The sequence below is a fragment of the Palaemon carinicauda genome, chromosome 22 (genome assembly GCF_036898095.1).
Source record: "Palaemon carinicauda isolate YSFRI2023 chromosome 22, ASM3689809v2, whole genome shotgun sequence".
In the NCBI taxonomy this organism is placed as follows: Eukaryota; Metazoa; Arthropoda; class Malacostraca; order Decapoda; family Palaemonidae; genus Palaemon; species Palaemon carinicauda.
Window position 1 is genome coordinate 36915741 of NC_090746.1, and position 25491 is coordinate 36941231.

Genomic DNA, 25491 nt, shown 5'->3' on the forward strand with positions numbered 1-25491 from the left:
TCAAGCTATAGAAGTTTTTAATTCTAATAACCCTCTAGTTTTAAAGATTTTAGAATGGCTTATCATTATTGGACGGAGAGGTATAACAGTTCAATTTTGTTGGGTTCCAGCACATATAGGTGTGTCCGGGAATGAGAAGGCAGATTCACTGGCTAAGGAGGCTGCATCCGAGTTGCTGCCAAGGAGGTATCCCATTCCCTGTAATGATTTCTTACCTGACATCAAGAAATTGGTTTGCAATAAATGGAAACAGCAATGGGATAGTCAAGATGGCAATAAAATGCGAGAGATAACAAATGACATATCTCCTTGGAGGTATAATATGATGCCCCGAAAATGGGAGACGTCTCTTTGTCGTCTCCGTATTGGTCACACTCGGTTGACACACGAGTTTCTGCTGAAGGGCCAACACCAACCGTATTGTGATGACTGTTTAGTACCTCTAACAGTAAGGCATTTGTTGACCGAATGCCCCAATTATAACAACTTGCGGAATAGATATTTGTTTGAGGCTCGAGGTGAGGTTGGCAGGTTCATCCTTGCCAAGATTCTTGGAAATGATGTGTCCTACCATGCAAGTGGCATTTTTAGATTTATTTCAGAAGCAGGTCTTCTGAAAAATATTTAACTTTTATGACATTCAATTTTTATGATTTTAATTGAATACTATTTAATTTTTATTTTATTTTTTTATTTTTGTATACATTAATTAAATGTTACCGGCGTCAATGACCTTAGATGTCAGGATGCCTGAAAACTTTAAATCATTCATTCATTCATTCATTGTTAATGCTGGAGAGTTACCTCTAGACCTTTACCGAATGTCTTCCATTCTTCGGTATTGGTTTAGATTGCAAAGACTCCTTAACTCTCTAGCCTTTCAGACTGCAAGCCTTGTAAGACACGCATCATACTTTGAGTTGCACCCAAAATCTCCTCAACCTTATGGCTTTTGGGTGAAACGATTATTAAATAGTCTGGATATAATTAGAAATAAGGTACTTCCATTCAAGGTATCATCAACGCCTCCATGGAAGTTACCATAGATATCTTTTTGTAAATATTTTATTGGAGATAAGAAGAATATGTCAGACCTAGAAGCCAGGTCTCTTTTTAATGAACATGTTAAAGAACATAGAGGATCAACTTTTATCTATACTGATGGCTCCAAATCTGATGCTGGCGTTGGAATTGGAGTACATAGTAATGGTTTTAATTGTAGAGGTGCACTTCCTCTTACCGCATCCATATTTACTGCCGAACTGTATGGCATATTAACCGCTATTGAGAAAATAGCGTTGGAGAAGGAGAGTAATTTTACAATTTTTAGTGATGCAAGGAGTGTCCTTCAAGCTTTAGAAGTTTTTAATTCTAATAACCCTCTAGTTTTAAAGATTTTAGAATGGCTTTTCATTATTGGACGGAGATGTATAACAGTTCAATTTTGTTGGGTTCCAGCACATGTAGGTGTGTCCGGGAATGAGAAGGCAGATTCACTGGCTAAGTAGGCTGCATCCGAGTTGCTGCCAAGAAGGTATCCCATTCCCTGTAATGATTTCTTACTTGACATCAAGAAATTGGTTTGCAATAAATGGCAACAGCAATGGGATAGTCAAGATGGCAATAAAATGCGAGAGATAACAAATGACATATCCCCTTGGAGGTATAATATGATGCCCCGAAAATGGGAGACGTCTCTTTGTCGTCTCCGTATTGGTCACACTCGGTTGACACACGAGTTTCTGCTGAAGGGCCAACACCAACCGTATTGTGACGACTGTTTAGTACCTCTAACAGTAAGGCATTTGTTGACCGAATGCCCCAATTATAACAACTTAAGGAATAGATATTTGTTTGAGGCTCGAGGTGAGGGTGGCAGGTTCATCCTTGCTAAGATTCTTGGAAATGATGTGTCCTACCATGCAAGTGGCATTTTTAGATTTATTTCAGAAGCAGGTCTTCTGAAAAATATTTAACTTTTATGACATTCAACTTTTATGATTTTAATTGAATACTCTTTTATTTTTTATTTTATTTTATTTTTTATTTTTGTATACATAAATTAAATGTTACCGGCGTCATTGACCTCAGATGTCAGGATGCCTGAAAACTTTAAATCAATCAATCAATCATGATAACACTAGATCTGAAAGATATGCACTTCCAGATCCCAATTCATCCATCCTCAAGAAAGTACCTAATATTTGTTCTGAACGAAAGAAAATACCAGTTCAAGGTGCTGTGTTTTGGCACGTCCACAGCCCCTCAGGTTTTCACAAGGGTTTTCTCCTTAATGTCAACCTCAGCTCACAAGAACAGCATTCATCTCCGTTATATAGACGATTGGCTAGTTCTAGCAGACTCAGTGCAGCTACTTCTACACTGAGACAGCTAATTGAGTTGTGTCATGTTTTGGGGATCATGATAAACTGAGAGAAGTCATCTCTGCTACCATCTCAGAAACTGGTATACCTTCGGATGTTAATAGACATCCAACTAGGCAAAGTCTTTCCATCCAAAAACAGAATGGAGAAACTATGAAAGGCAACAAGCTCCTTCTTAATGCAAGAAATGCTACTAGCTTATTATGTGGCTCAAGCTGTTGGGACACGACCCCCTTGCAGCGTCTGGTTACCAACGGCTGTCTTCCCAAGCGATCTCTCCAGTGGCAGCTAAAGATCCTTTGGTCTTAGCACAGTGATCCCTGAACCATCAGGTTCTGGTGGGGTCAAAGCAAAAAAAGACCTAAGTTGGTGGGTATTGTACAAGATACCAACCAACTCAGGGAAGTAGACCTCTCTCCTCCCCTGGAATTGATGCTCTTCACAGATGGATCAAAAGAAGGGTCAGAGCTCACATTGCAACACACGCCTCCAGACTGGTGTCTGTCTGAGTAGCATTGCCACATAAACCTCCTGGATATGAGAGCTTCCTTTCTAGTTCTCAAACCCCTCTAACAGCTCTTTTCAGGACACTCCGTGGTGTTGTTGAAGGATGACGCCACAGTAGTTGCATATTTAAACAAACAAGGAGGTACCTTTTCATATTAGCTTTGCTATCTAGCTGTAGAAATGATAAGGTGGATGGAAGACAACACGGTAGTCCTGTCGGCCCGTTTCATCTCGGGCAAGAACTTCCTAGCAGACAATCTGGGCAGGAAAAATCAGATAGTTGGCTCTGAGTGGTCTTTAAATAATCAAATAGCCAACAAAGTTTTGACTTTGTGGAGTTTGCCACCCATAGACCTCTTTGTGACATCTCTAAACCAGAAACATCCTGTGTACTGCTCGTCAGTACCATATCCCCAAGCCCTTTGGCAAGATGCCTTTCCTCATCATTGTTACAATCTAGACATCTATGCATTCCCTACCTGCCTAGTTAGGAGACTTCCTATTAAGGTACAGGTATCGCAAGATTTGTCGATAATCCTCATAGCTCCAGTGTAGCAACATGCAGAATGGTTTCCGGACCTTCTACATCTGCTCACAGAGATGCCGAGGGAGCTACCACCTTTTTCCAATGTTCCTAAATAACCTCATGCAAAGATTTACCACAAGGCAGTGGCTTTGCTGTCTTCACGCTTGGAGATTATCTAGCATCTCTCGAAGAGAGGCTTTTTGCAGTTAGTGGCAAAAAGGATGTCTGGATACCTTCAGGAGTCATCTGCCATCTATCAGGCGAAGTGGTCAATCTTTTGTGGTTTGTGTCGTGGAAAGGTTATCGCCTTGACGCTATCCCAGTGATAGTGTAGTTCTTATTATACCTCTGGGAGGAAAAACTGCTCAGTGTCGGTGGTGAAAGCTACTGTTCAGCCTTGAGCTTTGCCTTTAGACTCGGAAAAAAAACTGCTCAGTGTCGGCGGTGAAAGCAACTGCTCAGTCTTGATCTTGGCCTTTAGACTGAAGGGAGTAAAAATCTCCTTGGTGGAATTCTCTCTGCTCTTATGGAGTTTCAAGCGTTCTTGCCCTCAGACATAAGTCAAACTACCTCCTTGGAACGTAGTACATGTACTATGAGCCACTGTGTCAGTCATCAGACCATAACTCGACGCTTAAGACGGTCTTCCTTCTCACCCTGAGCTTTGTTAAGAGTGTCAGCAAGGTGCATGGTCTTTCTTATGATGTTGCCTTTTCAAGGTTATGGGGCAGGTGACACCAAACTTCGTCCCTGATTTCGTTTGCCAAGACTCAAAATCCGGCTGTAGCTGATCTTAGATTCAGTCCCTTCTGGATTAAGTCTTCATTCTGTAACTGATGACCAAGATCAACTGTTACTGTGCGACGTGAGGGCGCTGAGGGATTACATTAAACAAGCCACTGGAGCTCTCCTGTATGTCAACGAATTGTTGGTAAGCATGGGCAGGGTCAAGAAGAGAGTCATGAAGAATACCCTAATGCTGGAATCAGACAAATTATTAATTGGGTTTTTAATCCAGACTTCCTCCACAAAGTTGTAGACCCAAAGCTCATGATGTCAGGGGCACCTGTGGTGCAGGTTCCTCAGGCAGGTGTTTGGAAGCATTAGACGACCTTCACAGCCCACTACCTGCAAGACATAACCCACAGGAACCTTGATACCTTCTCTGTAGGTCCTGTGGAGGCTGCACAAAATGTGTTTGGATGCCTCAGCTCCCTTGTGGAACAAGTAGCAGGTAGTGGAGGCCAAATTTTACCCAAGATTAGTCTGGAATGCATGGTTTAGTGACTGGCTTCTTCTTTCTCCCTTCCCCTCCTCTGGGGAACAACACATGCGACACTCTGCAAAGCCGCTTCCTCTTCCTGCAGGTAATAACCACATTACTTGTGTAACCTAATGTGTGATATATATTTGTCCCTGTCCTCCCTACAAGGGAGAGTCAGGCAATGTATAGATTAAGTAAGCGGAGTGTGCATCACTCCAGTAATTTTTACCTGGACAAGTCACTGCTTAGTTCTCACACACACACACACACACACACGCACACGCACACGCACACACACACACACACACACACACACACACACAGCAATTGCCCAGGCAGTTGGCTCTTTCTCACACTAAAGTTAACGAGGTGAGAGGGTGCATCTAATAAGCCCATGCAAAACAGTGTCACAACCCAGGTTAAGTTATCAGCCAGTTGGTTAGGACTTCCACCCACCTGATAATAACAAAGATCAAAAGGCTGTATCTCTCGTACCATATAGCAAATATGGAAGTAATTTGTAATTTTCCTAGCTATACAAACCTTGAGCTCTCTATTCATACTGGCTCACCATCACCTATACCCCTGTAAGTTCATCCTGTAATCAAGTGATGTCATTTTACTGGTTAGTGTGAGAGCGGGGTGGCTGGTCTAATTAGCGGCGATGTTTACCTTGTCAAAAGTCTTAATGGCTAATTCAGCTTGGCCGAAGTAATATTACTATAGAATAAAGAGCTCAAGGTTTGTATGGTTAGGAAAAATACAAATTACTTCCAAATTTGTCATGTAAGTTTGTTTCCCCTTCAGGACCAAACCCCAGGAGAAGCTGCCAGTTAGTTTCAATTTTTTAAACCAGCCATCGGCAGACTTCTGAAGATGAGGAGTTCAGTTTCGTCTGCTGTGTATTAGAGAATATATCTATTATGTATGTGTTCTGTGCATGGCAGTGCTCGTACCCCTGTAAAGTAGATTGTGTATGTCGTGCACTACTGTTATTCATGCTTTGTATGAGAGGTTAGAAGGTTTTTGATGGAATGATATTGTATTCTTGTGCATTACCCTATCTCTTCCTTCTCCACTTAACAAAAATTTGTTCCTTGGGTTTTACAGGGCTAATATGCTCCATGTGTAAGGTACATTTCTCTTTTGAGTTACTTATGTTTGTGTATTCTTTGCACTTGTGGATTTTGAGGGTTAGGAAGGTTCCTGATAGAAGGGCTGAGCATGCTCATATGTGGTTTTACCTCCTACTGTCTCTTCCTTCTCTGGTTCACAAATATGCTCCTACCCTTGTCCACTTTTGTACTTTGATAGGACCAACTTCCTCTCTGCCACTTAACTGTTTTATCTTCCCCTACTGGGAGGTGTTTGAAGGACATTGAAGTTCCAGCATCCCTCTTATAATACTGGAATGATAGCCATGGTTGTTCTTGCTATCTTTGTTGGTTGCTCATGTCTTTGCTTTTACCTCTAGTTCTGTTTTTGGCATGAACTATTCTTGCTTTGTTTCCCTACCATCCTACACTGACTCATCAAGGAATTGATTCAAAACAGTCAAATGGACGAGGAAACATGTTTCTCCATTTTCCCTCTGTTCAATCCCACTTTCCATGTTAGTTTGTGGATTAGTACAAAACTGATAGGTAGTATTTCCACCTCTAGCAATCAAATGGGTTTTCCCATGTTACTTCTTTTCACAAGAAACACTAGTATTTCTGTATTAGGGGACCATGTTCTGGAAGGCTTCACACACACACACACCTCCTGTCAGTCATGAAACTTTCGGATGTACAGAGGAACTGTTGGCCAATTCCATGGAAGGAATGGAATGTTTGGTCTGGGCAAAATCTGTTGGTGAAAGTTGATAGTTGTTGACTAATGAGATCTCTCTCTGAGATCTTGAACCCCTGCCCGTTCTCGGGTGCAGAGTATCCCCTGGGGGATGCATTGCTTGCTGTTGCTCTCTCCTTTTCCTCAAGGGAATGATTGGAACTATTCCCAAGTTTTCCCGCGACTCTGGGTGCCAACCTAAAGAGTCTTCTGCCTGCTCAACCATTTTGGCCTCCACTTCTGCTTGCCCTGACATTCGCTCTGCATAGGCAGGAGTTAGTGAGCAGTTGTGGACAAGTACTCCTTGGAGTTACTTGTCGGGGGACCCCTTCGGGGGGAAACCCAGGGTCTAGCTTCAGCTATGTTTCAAAGGCAGTTCACGGAGTTGGGAAGAGAGATGAAGTGATCTGCCTGGAGGTCTGCCTCCAGGTGTTAAGCAACCTTCTGTGACGGCCAAGAGCAAGGTTATGACTCAAAGGCAGGATGCAATCAACTGAGTAACTTTATTAAAGAACACTCTCCTTTATATACAAAACCTCAAGGCAACAGGACATAACATGTTCGAGAGACAGACAATGTTAGAGAGGAAACACGCAGACATGTTTATTCTGGTTCTTATTAGTGCGAGGGAAGAGCGCAGATACAAGCATAATATATACAAAATAATTTATGTACGATCGTGTGACACACGGTTGGTACATGGCTTCCCCCCTAAAAAGGACATACTGTACATGTTAAATAGGGCGCCCTGATCTAGAGAGGCGAACTGTAGGCGGGTCATCTGGCAGTAGATAAGAAGGTTTTAGACGATCAATGGAGACTCAGTCTTCTTTGCCACGAATGTTTAGTAGGAATGCTTTCGGACTGCGTCGGATCACAAGGAAAGGGCCCGTGTAAGGGGGCGTTAGCGGTGGCTTGGTAGTGTCGTTGCGCAGGAAGACGTGCGTTGCAGAGTGCAAGTCTGTTGGTATGTGATGCTTCACTGGGGGCTTGTAAGTCTGGCGGCATGGAGTAAATTTTCCCACGACGTGACGTATGCGCTGGAGATCGTCGGAGGAGGTTGTAGAAGGAAAAAATTTGGCAGGGACGACCAAAGTGTCGCAATACACCATTTCAGCTGCCGAGACGTCGAGGGTGTCTTTAGAAGTGGTCCTTAGTCCCAGGAGGACCCAGGGGAGCTGAGTAAACCAGTTTGAATCCTTGCAGCGGGACATCAAAGCTGCTTTGAGGGTGCGATGAAAACGTTCAACCATTCCATTGGCAGCGGGGTTGTAGGCCGTTGTCTGATGTAGGGTGATGCCCAGGAGATTCGCTAATGTCCACAATTGAGAGGTGAAAGTGGTTCCCCTGTCAGAAGTAATATGCTCAGGGATACCAAATCTTGCAATCCATCCAGAGAGTAAGGCAGATGTACATGAGGCGGACGTTGCAGTTTCCATGGGAATGGCTTCAGGCCAACGGGTGGAGCGGTCGATGACGGTAAACAGGTAACGATGTCCTTGTGATGTGGGTAGGGGGCCTACAACGTCGACGTGAATGTGTGCGAAACGGCGCTGAGGTTGAGGAAAGGTGCCCACTCCTGAATCCGTGTGTCGGTGTACTTTGGAATTTTGGCAAGAAGTACAGGCGCGGACCCAATCCTTAGCATCCTTAGAAATGCCGTGCCAAATGAACTTTGCCTTCAGCAGCTGTGCAGTAGAACGGCACGAGGGATGTGAAAGGCCGTGAATGAAATTAAACACCTGTCGGCGCATGGGAGCAGGAATCTAAGGTCGTGGTCTGCCAGTACTGACGTCACAGAGGAGGGTGGTGTTGGAGTCGTCGAGGGGGAAGTCTTCCCAACGGAGGGACGTGCAGGATGTCCTACATGTTTGATATTCTGGATCCTGTCGTGCTTCAGCCAGGGCGTTGTAATCCAATCCCAGTTGAACGGCAGCCAACGTGTTTCTTGACAGGGCATCGGCAACGGGATTCATTTTCCCAGGGACGTATTGAAGGGTGCAATTGTATTCAGCCACAGCGGAGAGATGTCGGCATTGCCGGGCGGACCAGGCATCAGACTGTCGAGTAAAGGCGTGCACCAGAGGCATGTGGTCTGTGCGAATGACGAAGGGCGTACCTTCTAAGAAATGACGAAAGTGACGGACAGCCAAGTGCACCGCCAGCAATTCTCGATCGAAGGTAGAATAGCCCGATTCTGCCTTGGACAGTTTTCTGCTGAAGAAGGCCAATGGGCGGGGCGAGCCGTTGACCACCTGCTCGAGTACTGCACCAATAGCGACGTTGCTGGCATCGGTGGAGAGAAGGAGAGGGGCATGTGGGATAGGAAAAGTGAGAGCCGCAGCAGTTGATAGGGCCTTCTTTGCATTGCAGAAGGCTGCTTCTTGAAGGGGACCCCACTTCAGGTCCTTTGGCTTGCCCTTGAGGGAGGCTTAGAGGGGAGCAAGAGTGGCGGCAATGGCTGGCAGAAAACGGTGATAATAGTTGATCATGCCCAAGAATCCTGCAGAGCTTTGACGGTCGAGGGCGCGGGGAAGTTCTGAACGGCTGCTACCTTCTCAGGAAGGGGATGGACTCCTTCAGGAGTGATGCGGTGCCCTAAGAACGACACTTCGTGGGCGCCAAAGGTACACTTGTCGTACCGGACTACAAGGCCGTTTTCTTGCAGGCGGTCGAGCACGATGAGCAGGTGACGGAGGTGTTCCTCTTTTGAGGAGGAGAACACAAGTATGTCTTCCACATAACATACACAGAAAGGGAGGTCCCCTAAGATGCCATCCATGAAACGTTGAAACGTAGCCCCAGCATTACGAAGGCCTAAACAGGAGTAATTGAAGGTGTATGTACCAAACGGAGTGGTGATGGCAGTCTTGGGGATGTCTTCTGGGTTCATAGGCACCTGATAATACCCCTTCAGGAGATCGAGCGTAGAGAAAACCTTTGCTTTGTGCAGATAGGAGGTCACATCTGCAATGTTTGGGAGGGGTTAGTGATCCGGTTCTGTTTGCATGTTCAGGCACCTGTAATCCCCGCACGGATGGAGTGAGCCGTCTTTCTTCAGAACGATGTGTAAGGGTGACGACCATGGGCTGGAGGCCTTTTGGCAAAGGCCCATTTCCTCCATTTCGGCGAACGTCTGTTTGGCGGCTGCCAATCGTTCCGGTGCCAGACGTCTGAATTTTGCGAAGACTGGGGGTCCCGTCGTCTTGATATGGTGATAAATACCGTGCTTGGCAGGAACCGTGGGCGTTTGGCGAAGTTCTGGACGGAAAACTTCCGGGTACGACGTGAGGAGGTGTGCGTAGTCATCGTGGGTGCGCTGATGTGGAGAGCGAGGTTAGAGGGGGCGGGTTGAAGAGGTGTCGACAAGTACGAGTCTGCGTTGACCAATCGTCGGTGGGCAACAATGACCAGAAGGTGGAAATGAGAGAGGAAATCCGCACCGAGGATTGGCATTGTGACATCAGCAACGAGAAACTTCCAATTGAATTTACCGTTTCCGAACGATAATGTGAGGTTCTCGTAACCATAGGTGGGTATCGCAGAACCGTTGGCAGCTACCAATCTGACGTCGGCAGATGTAGACAGACTACATCGTGTCTTGAAGAGTTTCCTTGGCAAAAGAGAACGACAATCACCCGTTTCTACCAAAAATCGCACGCCCATTCCTGCATCATGTAAAAAGAAAAGATTAGAAACACGCGAGGCTACTTACACGTTTTTTGGTCACTGACAATCCTAGGCACATTTCTTCGCGGTTGCCCCGAATCTGAAGTGGTAGTAGCAAAACTGCAGCGGATGGGAGGTAGTAAGTGGCTGTAGAAGTCGTTTGTTGGGGCGCGAGCGATTGGTGGGTGGTGGGTGGCTTTGTCGCCGCTTCGGCACGTCACGGGGTAGGCGTTTATGTCCTACGGCATTCATGTCAGCTTCGGTTGACGTTGAATAGGCATTCTCTTCGTCAGGGGTGGAGGCGTTGATGGAGGTCTTGAAGTGGCTGTCCATAAGGGCGTCGGCTTTGGTCATCAGGTCCTTTATGGGTAAACTATCGACATAGGGTATGGCAGCGCGTATAGGTCCGGGTAAACGGCGTATCCAAAGGGCACGAAGTAGGTTCACCTCACGAGGAGAGCCGTCTGCTGCAGGTTGAAGGCGAGCGATACTGGTCATTTCCCTGAGGGCAAGCGAAGCCCTTTGGTCCCCCAACGGTTGTTGAGAGAGCTTAAAAAGCTTTGCTATACGGGCAGCTGGCGACGGCGAGTACTGCTGCAGAAGGTATGTTTTGAGGGCGTCATACGCTATTGGGGTGTCTCCTTGTTCACAAAGCCAGTCGGATATTTCTGGGAAGGTGTCCTCGGGTATCGCCGCGAGAACATAAGCTGCTTTGGTGGTTGAGCGAGTCACGCCGTTGATGCGAAACTGGACTTCTGCGTGCTGAAACCAAGCAAACGCCTCTCCGCTGGCGAACGGTGAAAGTTTCAATGCGGCGGCCGCAGCGCCAACTTCTGTAGAGTCCGTCATAATACCAACGATGGAGGGGCGAAGGGGGTGGGTGTGGAAGGCGGTGGGAGCGAGTCGACTTCCGGGGTCACCAATGTGACGGCTGAGGATGCAATCAACTGAGTAACTTTATTAAAGAACACTCTCCTTTATATACAAAACCTCAAGGCAACAGGACATAACATGTTCGAGAGACAGACAATGTTAGAGAGGAAACACGCAGACATGTTTATTCTGGTTCTTTTTAGTGCGAGGGAAGAGCGCAGATACAAGCATAATATATACAAAATAATTTATGTACGATCGTGTGACACACGGTTGGTACATTTCCCTTCCAAGGGACAGTAGTTCTTCACCAGGTGTTGGACAATCTTCCCTAATGAAGGAAAGGTCTCCTTCACCAGGTGTTGGCCGATCTTCCCTTACAAGGGAAAGATCTCCTTCGCCGACTTCTGTTCTGTAAGCTTCTCAAGGAAAAAGGAGTTGATCGTCCCTCGTGCCTGCAGGAGAGACGGCCAAATCCCGAGTGGTCTCCCCCCCTGGAATTCTTCCAAAGGGCATTGCATTTGTACATGCCCTGCTCTAGCCCATCAGAGCGCAGCTTTTCAGAGCTGGACGATTATGATGGGAGCCTATTGCCTGTTCGCCTTCGTTATCATGTCTGTAGGATACAACATAGCACTACTCTTTATTTGAGGACAAGCTGTCGCGAGCTTGCCCACTTAGTTTCTCCTTCTTGTAAGGAGAAACCTGATTTGCTGTCTGCTTGTAAGTATAAAGCAGTCGCCTGTTCTCCCTCTCCCTTACAGGAAAGAAAACCAACGTGTCTTTCTCCTACCTTACATAAGGCGAGTAGGAGAGTCTCTCCTATACGCCTTAGTAAGCGGACGCGCTGACCAACTTCCGGCGAACAAGTCTCACGCAAAATTGTGCCTCTACCATCTACCAAGATGGAAGGGCAAGCTCCTCTGCTGGAAAAGGTGAGCGCTCTGTTGCTACGCTCATTGCTTACACCAAGTTTCTTCATTATGACCCGCATGCACTAGTGTTGACTAGTGGTGGTGTGAGCGGGATGTCGGGCTACCCCTGCTGCCTCCCCTCCCGCTAACTAGTGGAGGGTAGTTACACCTCGCAAAATTTAACAGCTGGTTTCAGCTAGCACCAAAATAATACTCCTATGTAGAGAGCTTCATGTTTGTATAGTTAGGAAAAATACAAATTATGTGAAATATGTCATATTTCTGTTGCTTGTAATTAAATAAACAAGTGATGTATGTGATTATCTTGTAGGGTCAAAGATATTTTGGTCCTTAATTACACTTAAGATCTCCAGAGGAATACCAGTTGGTCTTGTTTAGATTGACTACCTTCCTGCCTTCCTGGGAACAACAAGCAAACGATGAAGTGTGTAGCTTTGAGGTTTCATTTTTCTAGTTTCCAAGTTCTTTTTATTGTATTCGTAAAACAAGGGCCTATATTTATATTGTATAAAATGTTGTTTCTGCAGCTATTGAAAAATTTCAAACTGGTTTGTAGAGTGCTTTTTACTTTTATGGTGAAAGTACTTTTCCCCTTCCCAAACAAAGGCAATACCCATGTCCTAGTTTGAATTCCCAAATAACACTGGCAAAATAAATATATATCAATACTTTTACAGGTGTACTGTATAGTATATAAACTTAGATAAGCATCCATTCACCTTCTTTGACTAAGTGTCCTCCCACATATAGGGCAATAACATCGTTGTCTTGAGGGCTGCGTACAGGAAGAAGAACAGTTTAGTGCTCCTGGAGCCCCTGTTAAAGTTACCTGAACATCTGGTAAGTGGTATGGGAAATGATAATTTAGATCCATTCCTGCAATGGAAATTGAAGTTCATCAGACATTATTCTTTAAAAAAAGATAAAATTGTAATTGTTAAGGTATATGGTATGTAAAATGAAATTTATATTTTTTTAATGAATTAATCTTTGGATAATATAAAGTGCAGCGTTTTAACCCTTTGAGACTTAAATAGAATTTATTATCATCATTATTATTATTTGCTAAGCTACAACCCTAGTTGGAAAAGCAGGATGCTATAATCCCAGGGGCTCCAAAAGGGAAAATAGCCCAGTAAGGAAAGGAAACAAGGAAAAATCAAATATTTGAAGAACACTACCAACATTAAAATAAATATCTACTATATAAACTATAAAAACTGTAACAAAACAAGAGGAAGAGAAATAAGATAGAATAATGTGCCTAAGTGTAATCTCAAGCAAGAGAACTCTACCCCAAGACAGTGAAAGACCATGGTACAGAGACTATGGCACTACCCAAGACTAGAGAACATTGGTTTGATTTTGGAGTATCCTCCAAGAAGATCTGCTTACCATAGCTAAATGGTCTCTTCTACCCTACCAAAAGGAAAGTGGCCACTGAACAATTACATTGCAATAATCCCTTTTTTGAAGAAATAAATTTTGTGATTTGCTTCATGAATTTGGGACAACCTCTCCCCAATATCTCAAGGGATTTACAGTAAGGTGTCAAATGCAGTAAAGTATTTTTTAAATGCGATCATATCTTTGTCTGGAAGCATTCAAACTATTTGTTCATTGCATGATCATATATAGAGAAATTGCACCAAATTTGAATATCAGATTTTGGGGGGGAGTTTGTCAGTGTGCAATATTTTATATAATAAATTTGAGCAACTGTAGAGTAATATGAAACTTAGCATTAAATATAAATTTGTCACATCTGTTGTTGACCTGAGTGAATTTCTTAATTTTTTATTTTTGAACACCAAGGCTCTCCTCCTTTTTGGTTATCTTCTTAAGGAGAGAATGCCTTGACGAAATCACGTGGTTTCTTCATATTGTTGAAGAATTGTGACGGGCAAGAGAGCTTTTGAATTTGTGGAAATGGCTCCCCAAGTTTGAATCTAAATTCATATCCCTTTCATCTATTTCTTCTACTCAATATTACTTCGACCTTCTCCCAAATTTATAAACTTTCTCTTGTCGTGCTGTCCTAACTCTATGAGTATTATTTCTCTTAAGTTTATATATATATATATATATATATATATATATATATATAAAATGTATATATATATATATATATATATATATATATATATATATATATATATATATATCATATATATATATATTTATATATATACAGTATGTGTATATGTATGCATATATATATTTATTTTATTTGTTTATTTATTTATTTTTTCATTTTATTTAAATGGCGTTTATATTTCCACATTCGTTATTACTGTCTGCGTTGATGAAATGGGAGAAGGAATCATGGTTGGGAGGTATTTGCATTCGAAGCTATAAATAAAAGTATTGGATGATTTCAGCCATCCCAGAGAGGGTTTAGACCTTATTGGCGTAACTATTCGCAAGGATCCGGAATCCATGGGGATCCAATCTTTGATGTGGGACTCTTGGCTTCTGGCCGGAAGCCCATCATTACAGATATGGGGAGGATGATACCATATTTTCTTGGTCTCTCTCTTAACATGTGAGTTTACCTTACACCTGTGCCTCTATATCTGTATTGGTGTTATCCTTCATGTAGTGTATGGAGTGGACCATCTGGGAAGTATACGCTCATTGTGCCGATGTGGAAAATGCAAATTTCCTTCCTGACCTATGCTACTCTTAATATTCTCAAGCAGTTAAACAAACCAACAAGAATAGAAAACTAGACACAGCCTTCTATTATGGATCCTGCTGATAACGAACCCCCCTCCCATGAATATGCTGAACCCCCCCCCCCCCCTCTAGGCACTACTGATGACCTCTTGCAATTCTATTAGGGAAAATTCTGTTGCTGAATTAGGAACGAAAAAGGACCACTCCCATATTCAGAAATTAAGTCATTCATATATGTGATTTTCCAATAAGCTGTCATTATGAAGCATTGTGGATGACTTTTAAAGCTTATGGTAAAATTATTGAAATAAGTATGAATTTGAGGGAAGATCAAAAAATGGAAAGCATGGATTTCCTTTGATAACCACGAGGAGGCTTTTAAATCAGTCTGTGGGGTCTCAAAAAATTTAAATTGATAATAGGGAGATTACAGGAGTACTATGCAACACTGCTCCTAGAAACCTAACATATATCGTCCTAGTGACTGGCATCAAAATGAGTCTATAGACCCCAATACAAACTTGATAAGAGAAAGAAAGCCTAAACCACCAATGTGGATTGTAGCAACATCAAAGAGAGAAGAATACAATTATTTTAAATTTAGTAAACTAATACAACAGAAAGTAGGCACTTTAGAGCGTGGAGACATTTCTAGATTTGGCAAGAAGTCCATTTTAATTCATGCCAAATCTAGAACACGGTCTATTATGCTAAATGAAATTAAGATAGAAGAAAATTTAATGGTAGATATCAAGCTGCATTTGAATTTCAGTTATGGTAGAGGGGTTGTTTTTAACAAAGATCGTTATGAATTTAATGAAGAAATATTAGATATGTGCCCTTGAGAAATATGGAAGGTTCATAAGATTCCAAGAACCACTATGATTATTTTAACATTTCAAGACCATGATGTACTCTCTCATGTATACATCGAAAATGAGAGGTTCCCATTTCGTGTCTACAAAAAGAAACCTTAACAGTTTTATAATTGTTATAAATTTGGACGTCCATCAAGAGTATGCAACAATGAAAAGATCTGCGAAAATTTTTCGGATCCTAAACATGGACCCTGCACTTCTATTTCAAAGTGCCCTAATTGTAACCAAAATCATGAAGCTACTAATAAAAAATGCCCTGAGTATGAAATAGAAGCTGCTGCTGTTCAGAAGTCAGATGCAGAGCGTATCAGTGTAGGATATGCTAGGTGACTTCTAAGAAAAACTTAAAGTTATGCCAATGTCTTACAATCTAAGGATGCGGGACGTATAGGAAAAATTACAACACCTCCTAGACCAGGTAATGTGAAGCATCCTATTGTTAAATTACCTCCCAAGGCTGTTAACATGCTTCCTACTTTAAATTGGGTGCCACTCGTCAAAAAGGCACCTCCTCCCTCTAAATCTGCCACACCTCGGATGTAAAGCCCAAGGCTTTCATCTTGGGTAGCATCATTGCCAGATTTAGGTGAGAAATTCCCTGCTAGAGAGCTATTGAATCCGCCTACCATAATGGAGGTGCATAATAATAATGGTTGTCCATCCTTCAATCGAAAAAGAGGGAGACATCCATCCCTCTCCCCTCCAACGAGAAATGCAAAGCTATTGCAAATAAGTACAATATTTTACCTGAAAAAGATGACGAACCTTCAACAAACTTAAATCAATCAAAAATTCAAGTTAAGGTTCACCATCCCCCTCAAGAATTAGGTAAAAAGAACATTGAAAAGGCAAATGTGAAACCTAATTTATCAAGACCCTCCCTAAAGAATCCAACAGGAAAAATTTTAAATCAAAGACTGCCAATGGGAATACCTCATCCAAGATGTCTTCGAGAAATAATCCATAATTTCTCCTCCATTTTGCAATGGAATTGTCAGGGTTTAAGGGTCAAATATGAAGAACTTGAGCTCCTTATTCATAAACAATCCCCTATAGTTGTATGTCTACTGGAGAGCAAGCTTGATGCTAATACTCCATGTCCTCGAGAGTATGTTAGCTATAGGACACCTTACAATCAACAAACAGGGAGCCATGGCGGAAGTCTTACATACATTCGCCGAGATGTTCCCCAAATATCTTTACCCATTTCTACCCCTCTGCAGGCAGTGGTTGTACAAATTGATGTAGGGAGAAAATACATGATTTTTACCCTCTTTATTTGCCTCCTAATGATAACATCTCGCATAAATGATTTAGTAGAGGAGATTCAACAACTCCCTCAACCTTTTCTCTTGTGTGGGGATTTTAATAGTAGACATTCATTATGGGGCGATGTTTTAGCAAACACTAGGGGGCAACATTATATCATCAATTGTTGAAAATGAAGATGTGGGACTACTTAATACAGGAGAGCCCACACACTTTCATGTTCAGTCAGGTACCTTGTTGTGCATTGACCTATCAATCGCAACCTCTGATTGCCTTCTCGATTTCGATTGGAGGACATTGGATGATTGGCATACTAGTGATCATGCACCAATCATTATAAACACCAACAATGGTCTACCTTTATAGAAATCGCCACAATGGAATCTTGAGAAAAGCAGACATGCATAGCTTTCATGAGCGAATCGAAATTGAAGGGAATGCAGAACAGTTTTAGAATATTGGTGATGCCATAGACTTGCTGAATGGAACCCTTCATACAGCAGGAGTCAATTTAATTCCCAAAACAACAGGGCTATTCAAACGACGACCAGTCCCCTGATGGTCTTCAGAACTAACTGCCCTGCACAAGAAGGTCTTTAACTTGATTGCGCTGACACCTCATTGAAGAGTGATGGAGTACCTGCAAGTAAGATATGTTTTCCCATGGCGGGCAGGCGCCAAGTGAGTGTGCCGGTTGCAGAGAGTAACCGAGAGAGTCTGTATCTGAGGACGCATTAAACCACATGTCTCCACCATCGTGTGTCTCTTGTCCTACCTTGACATCCAATATGGCGCAGTGATTCTCAAGGACCAACGTGACCCTCACCATGCCCTTCCAGCACCGCTCAGTGCAGTCCACCCCAAGGGCCGCACGCCCCGTCGTCCCCCGTGGGCTCGTCCCTGCCCTGCAAGAAGCCAGGCAAGCCATGGCGACACAGCAGCAAATGATCAACGTTCTCCGTGACCGGCTTACGACACATGCTACCCCTGCACCTCGTGTCCCCGCGTCTGCAGCCCCGGAGAAGTGCGAAATTGAGCTAAAGCCCGCCGCATTCAGGTCCTGGAGGAGGTCGATGGAATGCTGGATCGAACTGTGCAGACTACCGCCCCACGAGGTCGTCCACTACATCAGGCTATACTGCACACCCCCTCTACAACGGGCCCTGGACGCCAGATTCACCTCACAGGAATGGAGCAACCTCACCGCTACGGAAGCCATGGATTTTATTCGCGATATTGTGTTGCTTTCTACAAACCGTGCTGTGTTATGGTCGGAGTTTTTTAATGCGGTACAAGGCCCAGGAGAAAGTGTCAGTGATTACTTTTTAAAGTGTTCTCAAAAGGCCACCGATTGCAATTTCCAGTGCCCTCAGTGTCAGTGTAATCTGGCTGAATACATGTTATTACCCAAGTTAATGGTGGGCCTGAGCGATGAGGCTATGCGTCGCCATGTATACCAGTGTAGCAATGACATCAATAGTGTTAGTGCCCTCAGGGCCAGGTGCTGTGCCTACGAGGCGGCCCGCGTCGACGCCGCTGCGCGCCAATGCAACTGGAGGGAATCTGCTTGTGCAGCTGGCAGCGAGACACCCGAGGCAGATCATCCGAGTGCAACCGTCACTGGCACAGGTAGGGGTCCCCCACCCCCTCCCTGCGGGAACTTTGGTGGGCGCCATGCCTCTGGTAGAGCTTCATGCCCCGCTAAATCCGTCGTATGCAACGGGTGCCACAAGCAGGGCCACTACTACAGATGCTGCAGAAAGTCACAGGCAAAATTGGCAGGATCCCCGACAGATGTGTCTAGTGCTACGTCTAGCGCTGTGCTTGTTGCGGGCGCCAACCTCGCCCGCCACCCAGTAGTGGAGGTGACAGTCGTTCACAACGACACAGGAGTACGAGTGCCAGTCACCGCCGTGGCGGACACTGGGGCACAGGTATGTGTGGCTGGGCCCTCCTTGCTATCGCACCTCCAAATCCGCCCAGCAGCTCTTACACCCCGGGCTGGCTTGCGGGATGTGGCAAACCTTCCCCTGAAGTGCCTTGGATCTGCCGTGTGCCACGTCACCCTGCAAGGTCGCACCACGGAGCAGGACGTGTACTTCGTGCAGTCGGCAAAGCACCTCTTCCTGTCGTTGGACGCTTGCGGGGATTTAACGCTGGTACCCAAGGAGTTCCCCCATCCCTCCCCCGCGGTGGCACACGTGAGCCTGTTCGATGGCACAGCCAGACGGGCCGCCCAGGTACCACCCCGACCTGCCGAGGTGCCCATGCCGCCCCAGGAGGAACATGCGGCCAGGTTGGAAGCCTGGCTCCTGCAACATTTCGCTACGACAACATTCAACACAGCCAGGAAGCCACTGCCAGTGATGCAGGGGAAACCGCACCGTATCCACCTGCTCCCAGGAACTACGCCTTACGCATGCCATACCCCAGCATCAGTGCCAAAACACTGGGAAGAGGAAGTGAAGGCCCAGCTCGAAGAAGATGTCGCCCGTGGCGTCATAGAACCGGTACCCGCCGGGCAGCCCGTATGGTGGTTGTCGCCAAGAAGTCAGGACAACCACGCCGTACAGTCGACTACCAGCGCCTCAACGCATCTTGCCTACGGGAGACACACCACACCCCCGCCCCATTCGATATGGTGTCCGGGGTACCTAAGCACATGTTCAAGACCGTGGCGGACGCGTACTGGGGATACCACCAGGTGGAGTTAGACGAAGAAAGTCGCGATCTAACCACATTCATTACCCCCTGGGGGAGATTTCGTTACCGTCGTACCCCCAATGGGGCACTGCTCTGCCGGCGATGCGTATACTCGACGATTTGACGACGCCATCCAGGACATCCATACTAGTGATCATGCACCAATCAATATAAACACCAACAATGGTCTACCTTTATAGAAATCGCCACAATGGAATCTTGAGAAAGCAGACATGCATAGCTTTCAATCGAAATTGAAGGGAATGCAGAACAGTTTTAGAATATTGGTGATGCCATAGACTTGCTGAATGGAACCCTTCATACAGCAGGAGTCAATTTAATTCCCAAAACAACAGGGCTATTCAAACGACGACCAGTCCCCTGGTGGTCTTCAGAACTAACTGCCCTGCACAAGAAGGTCTTTAACTTGATTGCGCTGACACCTCACTGAAGAGAATTTAATTATATACAAGAAATGTAGAGCACAGTTCCATTGTGCCATGAAAGAAACTAGGTGCCAGTCTTGGGTCTTTTCTTTCCTCCATTAATAGTAGATCACCACCATATTCTGTTCGGAGGAAAGTAAAAATGATACTTGGCAAATTTACCACCAACTCTCCACCAGTGTTGAGGGTGAATGATGAATATGTGACAGGAGCAGCCGAGGTTAGCAATGCCCTGACTGATCATTTATCAAATGTATCATGCAAGTGTGAAGCAGCTCAAGGTTACCAGTTTAGGAGCATTGAAGAAATGAAAATTTTGAATTTTGCAACATCAATAGAAGTCATACAATTCTCCTTTCACTGAAAGAGAATTTAATTCTGCACTTGCTACATGTAATGGTACAGCCCCTGGACCCGATGGAATTCCATATGCAATGATTAAACATGTACCTGCTAATAGCAAGTTATTTATTTTAAGCATTATTAACAGAATATGGCATGATAATAGTTATCCAAGTGTTTAGGAACTAGCCATTATTTTAGCCTTTTTAAAACCTGGTAGGGATAAGTTTTTAGCTGCAAACTATCGACCAGTTGCATTGACATCTTGTTTATGTAAGATCACGGAGAAGATGGTTAATACAAGACTGATGTCGTACATGGAAATGAAAGGTATTCTAGTACCCATCCAGTGTGGATTTATGAAATTGCACTCAATGGCTGATGTGTTGATACGACTTGAGTCCTCTATTTGTGAAGCCTTTGCTTCCAAACTGCACCATGTAACAGTCTTTTTTGACTTTGAGAAGGCATATGACACTGCATGGAGATATGGTGTAGTTAAAACCATTTATGAATTGGGATTACGAAGAGAGCTACTATTGTTCATTAAATAATTAATTTCACATAGATTTTTCAAGTGAGAGGGGGAAACTTTAACTGAGAGAAAATGTCAGGAAGAAGGCATTCCCCAAGTTAGTGTGCTGAGTGTAACCCTATTTGCACTAGTAATTAATGGGATATCCTCTGTCGTTCCTCGAGACATTCCCTCAACACTATTTGTAGATAATCTCATCATATCATTTGTTGGAGCTAGAATGGCAATGGTTTAGAGAAAACTACAACTCTCAATTGACAAAATTATTCAGTGAGCTGATATGAATGGGTTTAAGTTTTTGACAAGCAAAACTACTATTGTCCATTTCTGTCGTATCCGTAGAGTACATCCAGACCCGGATATATACATGTAAGGTCAACGGATCCCATGTGTAGGTGAAGCTAAATTTTTAGGATTGATTTTTGATCGTAGGTTTAGATGGGTTCCTCACTTAAAGGCGTTGAAAGCTAAATGTCTTGAGGCTTTGAATCTTTTAAAAGTACTGTCCCATACATCATGGGGCAGACCGCAAAACTATTCTAAAATGATACAAGGCCTTAATTTTTTCAAAAAATAGTTATGGGTGTGAAATATACTCCTCAGCCACCCCAGGTCGACTAAAGATTTTAGATTCTATACACCATACTGGTATCTGATTGGTCACAGGAGCCTTTAGAACTTCACCTATCCCAAGCCTCCTTGTTGATGCTGGAGAGTTACTTTAAGACCTTTACCGAAAGTCTTCTATTGTTCGCTATTGCAGAGACTCAATAATTCTTTAGCCTTTCAGACTGCAAGCCTTGTAAGGCACTCAACATGCTTTGAGATGCACCCAAAATCTCCTCAACCCTTTGGTTTTCGGGTGAAACAATTATTGAACAATCTTGATATAGTTAAAAATAAGGTGATGCCATTTAAGATATCACCTACCCCTCCGTGAAAATTACCTGAGACATCCTTTTGTAAATATTTCATTGGTGTTAAAAAGAATATGACTGACTTAGAAACTAGATCTTTTTTATGGAACATGTTGCAGAGCATATGGAATCAACTTTTATATATGCTAATGGCTCCAAATCTGATGTTGGTGTTGGATTTGGAGTAACTCTTCAGGTTTTATCTATCATTAAAAAAAAGAATTATAACTGATCCTCTCTCCAAAACTTAGTGAAATTTTTTAAATTTTAGAAAATAATTTTTTTTTCCACTTGAGTGGAAATAATGATTATGGATCATTTCCAAGTAGTTATTTTAAAATGGCAAGTACATACAGCATCTTCATTTTTCTGGGGTTTTCTGAAGTTGCTAAAAATTTGATCTTCAAAAATCATCTGTTTATTGTTTTAACAGAACAAAATTATTTAATTTTCAAATTGAAAACTATTTTTAATAGAAAATCAAAATTGGTCTGAATTTGGGTTTAGAGTGCACTATAACTTATAATTATTTGAAATTTTAATACGGGAAATCTTCCCTGCCCTTAAAATGGTTCATTGTTTTCAGGCTATGGGAAGAGGGACATATCCATGTCATTATATTACATGCAACTGCAATTTGCCATGGCCACATACGGTTATGACTTGTGTTTGTTCTAAGTAAAATTTTTCTAAACAATAAGTTCATCAATTTTCATTACAGAAAAGGAACTCATTTGATAATGGATGTAATATGTGGAAGTAAAAATTTAGCCAAAAATATGACTACCAAATCCATTGTATGTATTAAAAATTGAAGGTATTAAGGCAAGTTTTTATAGATACAAATATTAAGTTAGTCTCATTGACTTAAATGAAAAGCAGAATTTTGATAGTTAAAGTTCTGACTTTGTCTCTCATCCTTAGGTATTGATAACAAAGATAAAACCCAGATTTCACTGTTTTACGTGACCTTACATTGGTTCTAACATTGTACAATAATGAAGTACTGTACTGTATTGTGCTTTACTTATAATTGAAGCTTTTTAATGTTGATATCTGGCATTTTTGAAATTATAGGAGGTTGTAAGTACTTTTTTTGTATTTTTTACGTGTATAAGGAATGTATAAGTCACTGTATTGGGCAGAAATCAGGTCTATGTTGAAAATCAACGTACGTCGGGTCTCATGGAACAAATTTGTTATTCTATTACAGTAGTAATAGAATAGTAAATTTTTGCATCAGGGGCTAAGTCTTATTGCCCCTTATGTTATCCTTATTTGAATATGCCTTATTATGAGGACTTAGAATATTAGTTTGAGTTGTAGGTTATTAAACAATTATTACGAATGTGTTCATAAAACGGGTTTTGACATAGGAAAAATCTATTTTGGGGCTAGAGCCATGACATCCTGATGGAAGTTCCTCAAAGGCAGCTTTCTCCTTGAGATACTAGGAACTATCAAATCATTATCTAACATATACTTAATTTCGTTTCGTACTGAATTTGCCTTCTCTGGATTCAAACAATACGCACTTTGTCTAATGGGTTTTGTGTCCTGTAACTCATTATTATGTTCTAAAAAATTATTTACACTTAATTCATCACTAACAATTTCTGGATAAACTAGAAAAACATTATATAATTCATTCAGTTTATCGTCTTCCAAGCTAGAGTAAAGTGACTTAGAATTCTTAAGCACATCAGAATTTTTCTCAAAACTAATTTCTTGTTGCGACTGGGCGTTCATTGTATTTCTTTAGCAAGTTTATGTGCACCCACTTAGCTCTACGTCTACTCATATCAATTAAGTAGTTTAAATTGCCCCTTTTCTAAAATAGGAAAAGGACCTTCGAACCTATAAGATAATGAGGGACCTTCTTTCTGAATTAATACTAAGACTTTAACTCCCTCACGAAAATTTCTCCTCTTTTGCCTTAAGATCGAATCTCCTTTTAGTTTCCCCTTGGCTGTTGCTCTCTCTTTCTGTTGCTAATTTCCAAGCTTTCCTTAAATTCTCCTTGTAATTCTCTAGATTTTGACCGTAATCTTCTCTACTATCGTGAAGCATTAATTTTCGCTTTAAGATTTCTAAAGGCCCTTTAGTGGTGTGACCGAACAATAATCCAAAAGGACTAAATCCTGTAGCGACATTAGGTGTCAATCGTAAGGCTAACAAGACAAAGGTTTGTTTCTCTTCCCAGTCATGTTTAAAGTTATTACATAATTTTTGTAAGCAACTTGTTAATGCTTGATGGAAACGTTCTACAATCCCTTGTGACTCTGGGTGATACAGTGTGGAAGTTACAAGTTTACCTAGCTCTTTCATTTTGAAATATTTGGACACAAAAGTACTGCCATTATCAGTTTGTATAACGCAAGGCAGACCAAACTTGGAAAAATAGCCCAACAAGCGTTTAAATACAGTTTTAGCATTGCTTCCAGCCAAAGGTCCAATTATGTCAATTACGACATCTCAAAAGGTTCTCCCACTGATGGAATGTTACATGAGGGAGCTCTGGGAATTACTTGGTTAGGTTTACCAGCAATTTGACATTTGTGACAGCTTAATACATATCTCTAAACATCACTTTTGATCTTAGGCCAAAAGTAACTCATCCTTATACACTTGAAAGCTTTATTGACCCCTAAATCCCTCTTAACGAGAGAATGCCTTGTCAAAGTCATTGTGCTTCAGAAGGAAATATTGTTTTTTTGTTGAAGCATTGTGATGGGCAAGAGGGCTCTTCCTCTGAATATTACTTCGACCTTCTCCTAATTTTATAAACTTTCATGTTGCTGTCCCAACTCTTTGTGTAAAATTTCCCAATTTATATATATATATATATATATATATATATATATATATATATATATATATATATACTGTATGTGTACTTATATGTTTTCATCTTTTTACGTAGATGTTTTTACATCTGTTATTATCCCTGGTGGGGATGTTTCTACACCGTTATTGCTGCCTGCCGATAAATGGGAGGAGGTATCGCGATTGGGAGGTGTTTGCATTCAAATCTATTTGTGGGAGTATTGGATGATCTCGGCCATCCCAAAGATGGTTTGGACCTTTTTGACAGAACTATTCTCAAGGGTTGGGTCTTTGGAATCCAGGGGAATCCAATGCTTGGGATAGGACTCTCGGCTTTTGGCCGGAAGCCCATCATTACAGATATGGGGAGGATGATTCCATAGAGTCTTGGTCTCAGTCCTAACAGACGGGTTCAGCTTACACCTGTGCCTCTATATCTGCTTTGGTGTTATCTTTCATGTAGTGTATGGAATGAACCATCTGGGAAGTGTACTCATTGTGCCGATAGTGGAGAGTGCAAATTTCGTTTCAGACGTTTGATACTCTATTAATATTCTCAAGCATCTAAATCTCCTAACTAACTCACAAACAACAAAGTACTCTCTCTAAAATGGATCTTTCTAATGACAAACCTCCCTCCCTTGGATATGTTGACTCTCCCCCGGCACTGTTGACGGCCTCTGGCAAGTCTGTTAAGGAAAATTCTGCTGACGACTTGGGAACGAAAAAGGACCACTCCTTCAATGTCCAGAAGGATGATGGTAATGTTAGAAAATTGAAAATCATACATATATGCGATTTGCCAATAGGCTGTCATTATGAAGCGTTATGGATGACTTTTAAAACTAATGGTGAGATTACTGAAATAAGGATGAATTTCAAGGAAGAAGATGGAAAATGGGAAGCAT

At 42.6% G+C, this 25491-nt stretch overlaps 1 protein-coding gene and 1 long non-coding RNA gene across 3 annotated transcripts in view; one reads left to right on the top strand and one right to left on the bottom strand.

Moving 5' to 3' along the window:
- Nucleotides 1-25491, top strand: part of LOC137616410 (uncharacterized) — a 351177-nt gene that overhangs the window by 218195 nt on the left and 107491 nt on the right. The window lies entirely within an intron of this gene.
- LOC137616409 (broad-complex core protein isoforms 1/2/3/4/5-like) overlaps nt 1-25491 on the bottom strand; it is a 454908-nt gene that overhangs the window by 33900 nt on the left and 395517 nt on the right. Inside the window, exon 7 of one of the 2 annotated variants that reach the window (XM_068346136.1) lies at nt 12708-12864. The exons of the other annotated variant lie outside the window; for it this stretch is intronic. Within the exon in view, the coding sequence (XP_068202237.1) occupies nt 12708-12864 (157 nt within the window). The remainder of the gene's footprint in view (nt 1-12707; nt 12865-25491) is intronic. 2 annotated transcript variants of the gene reach the window in all.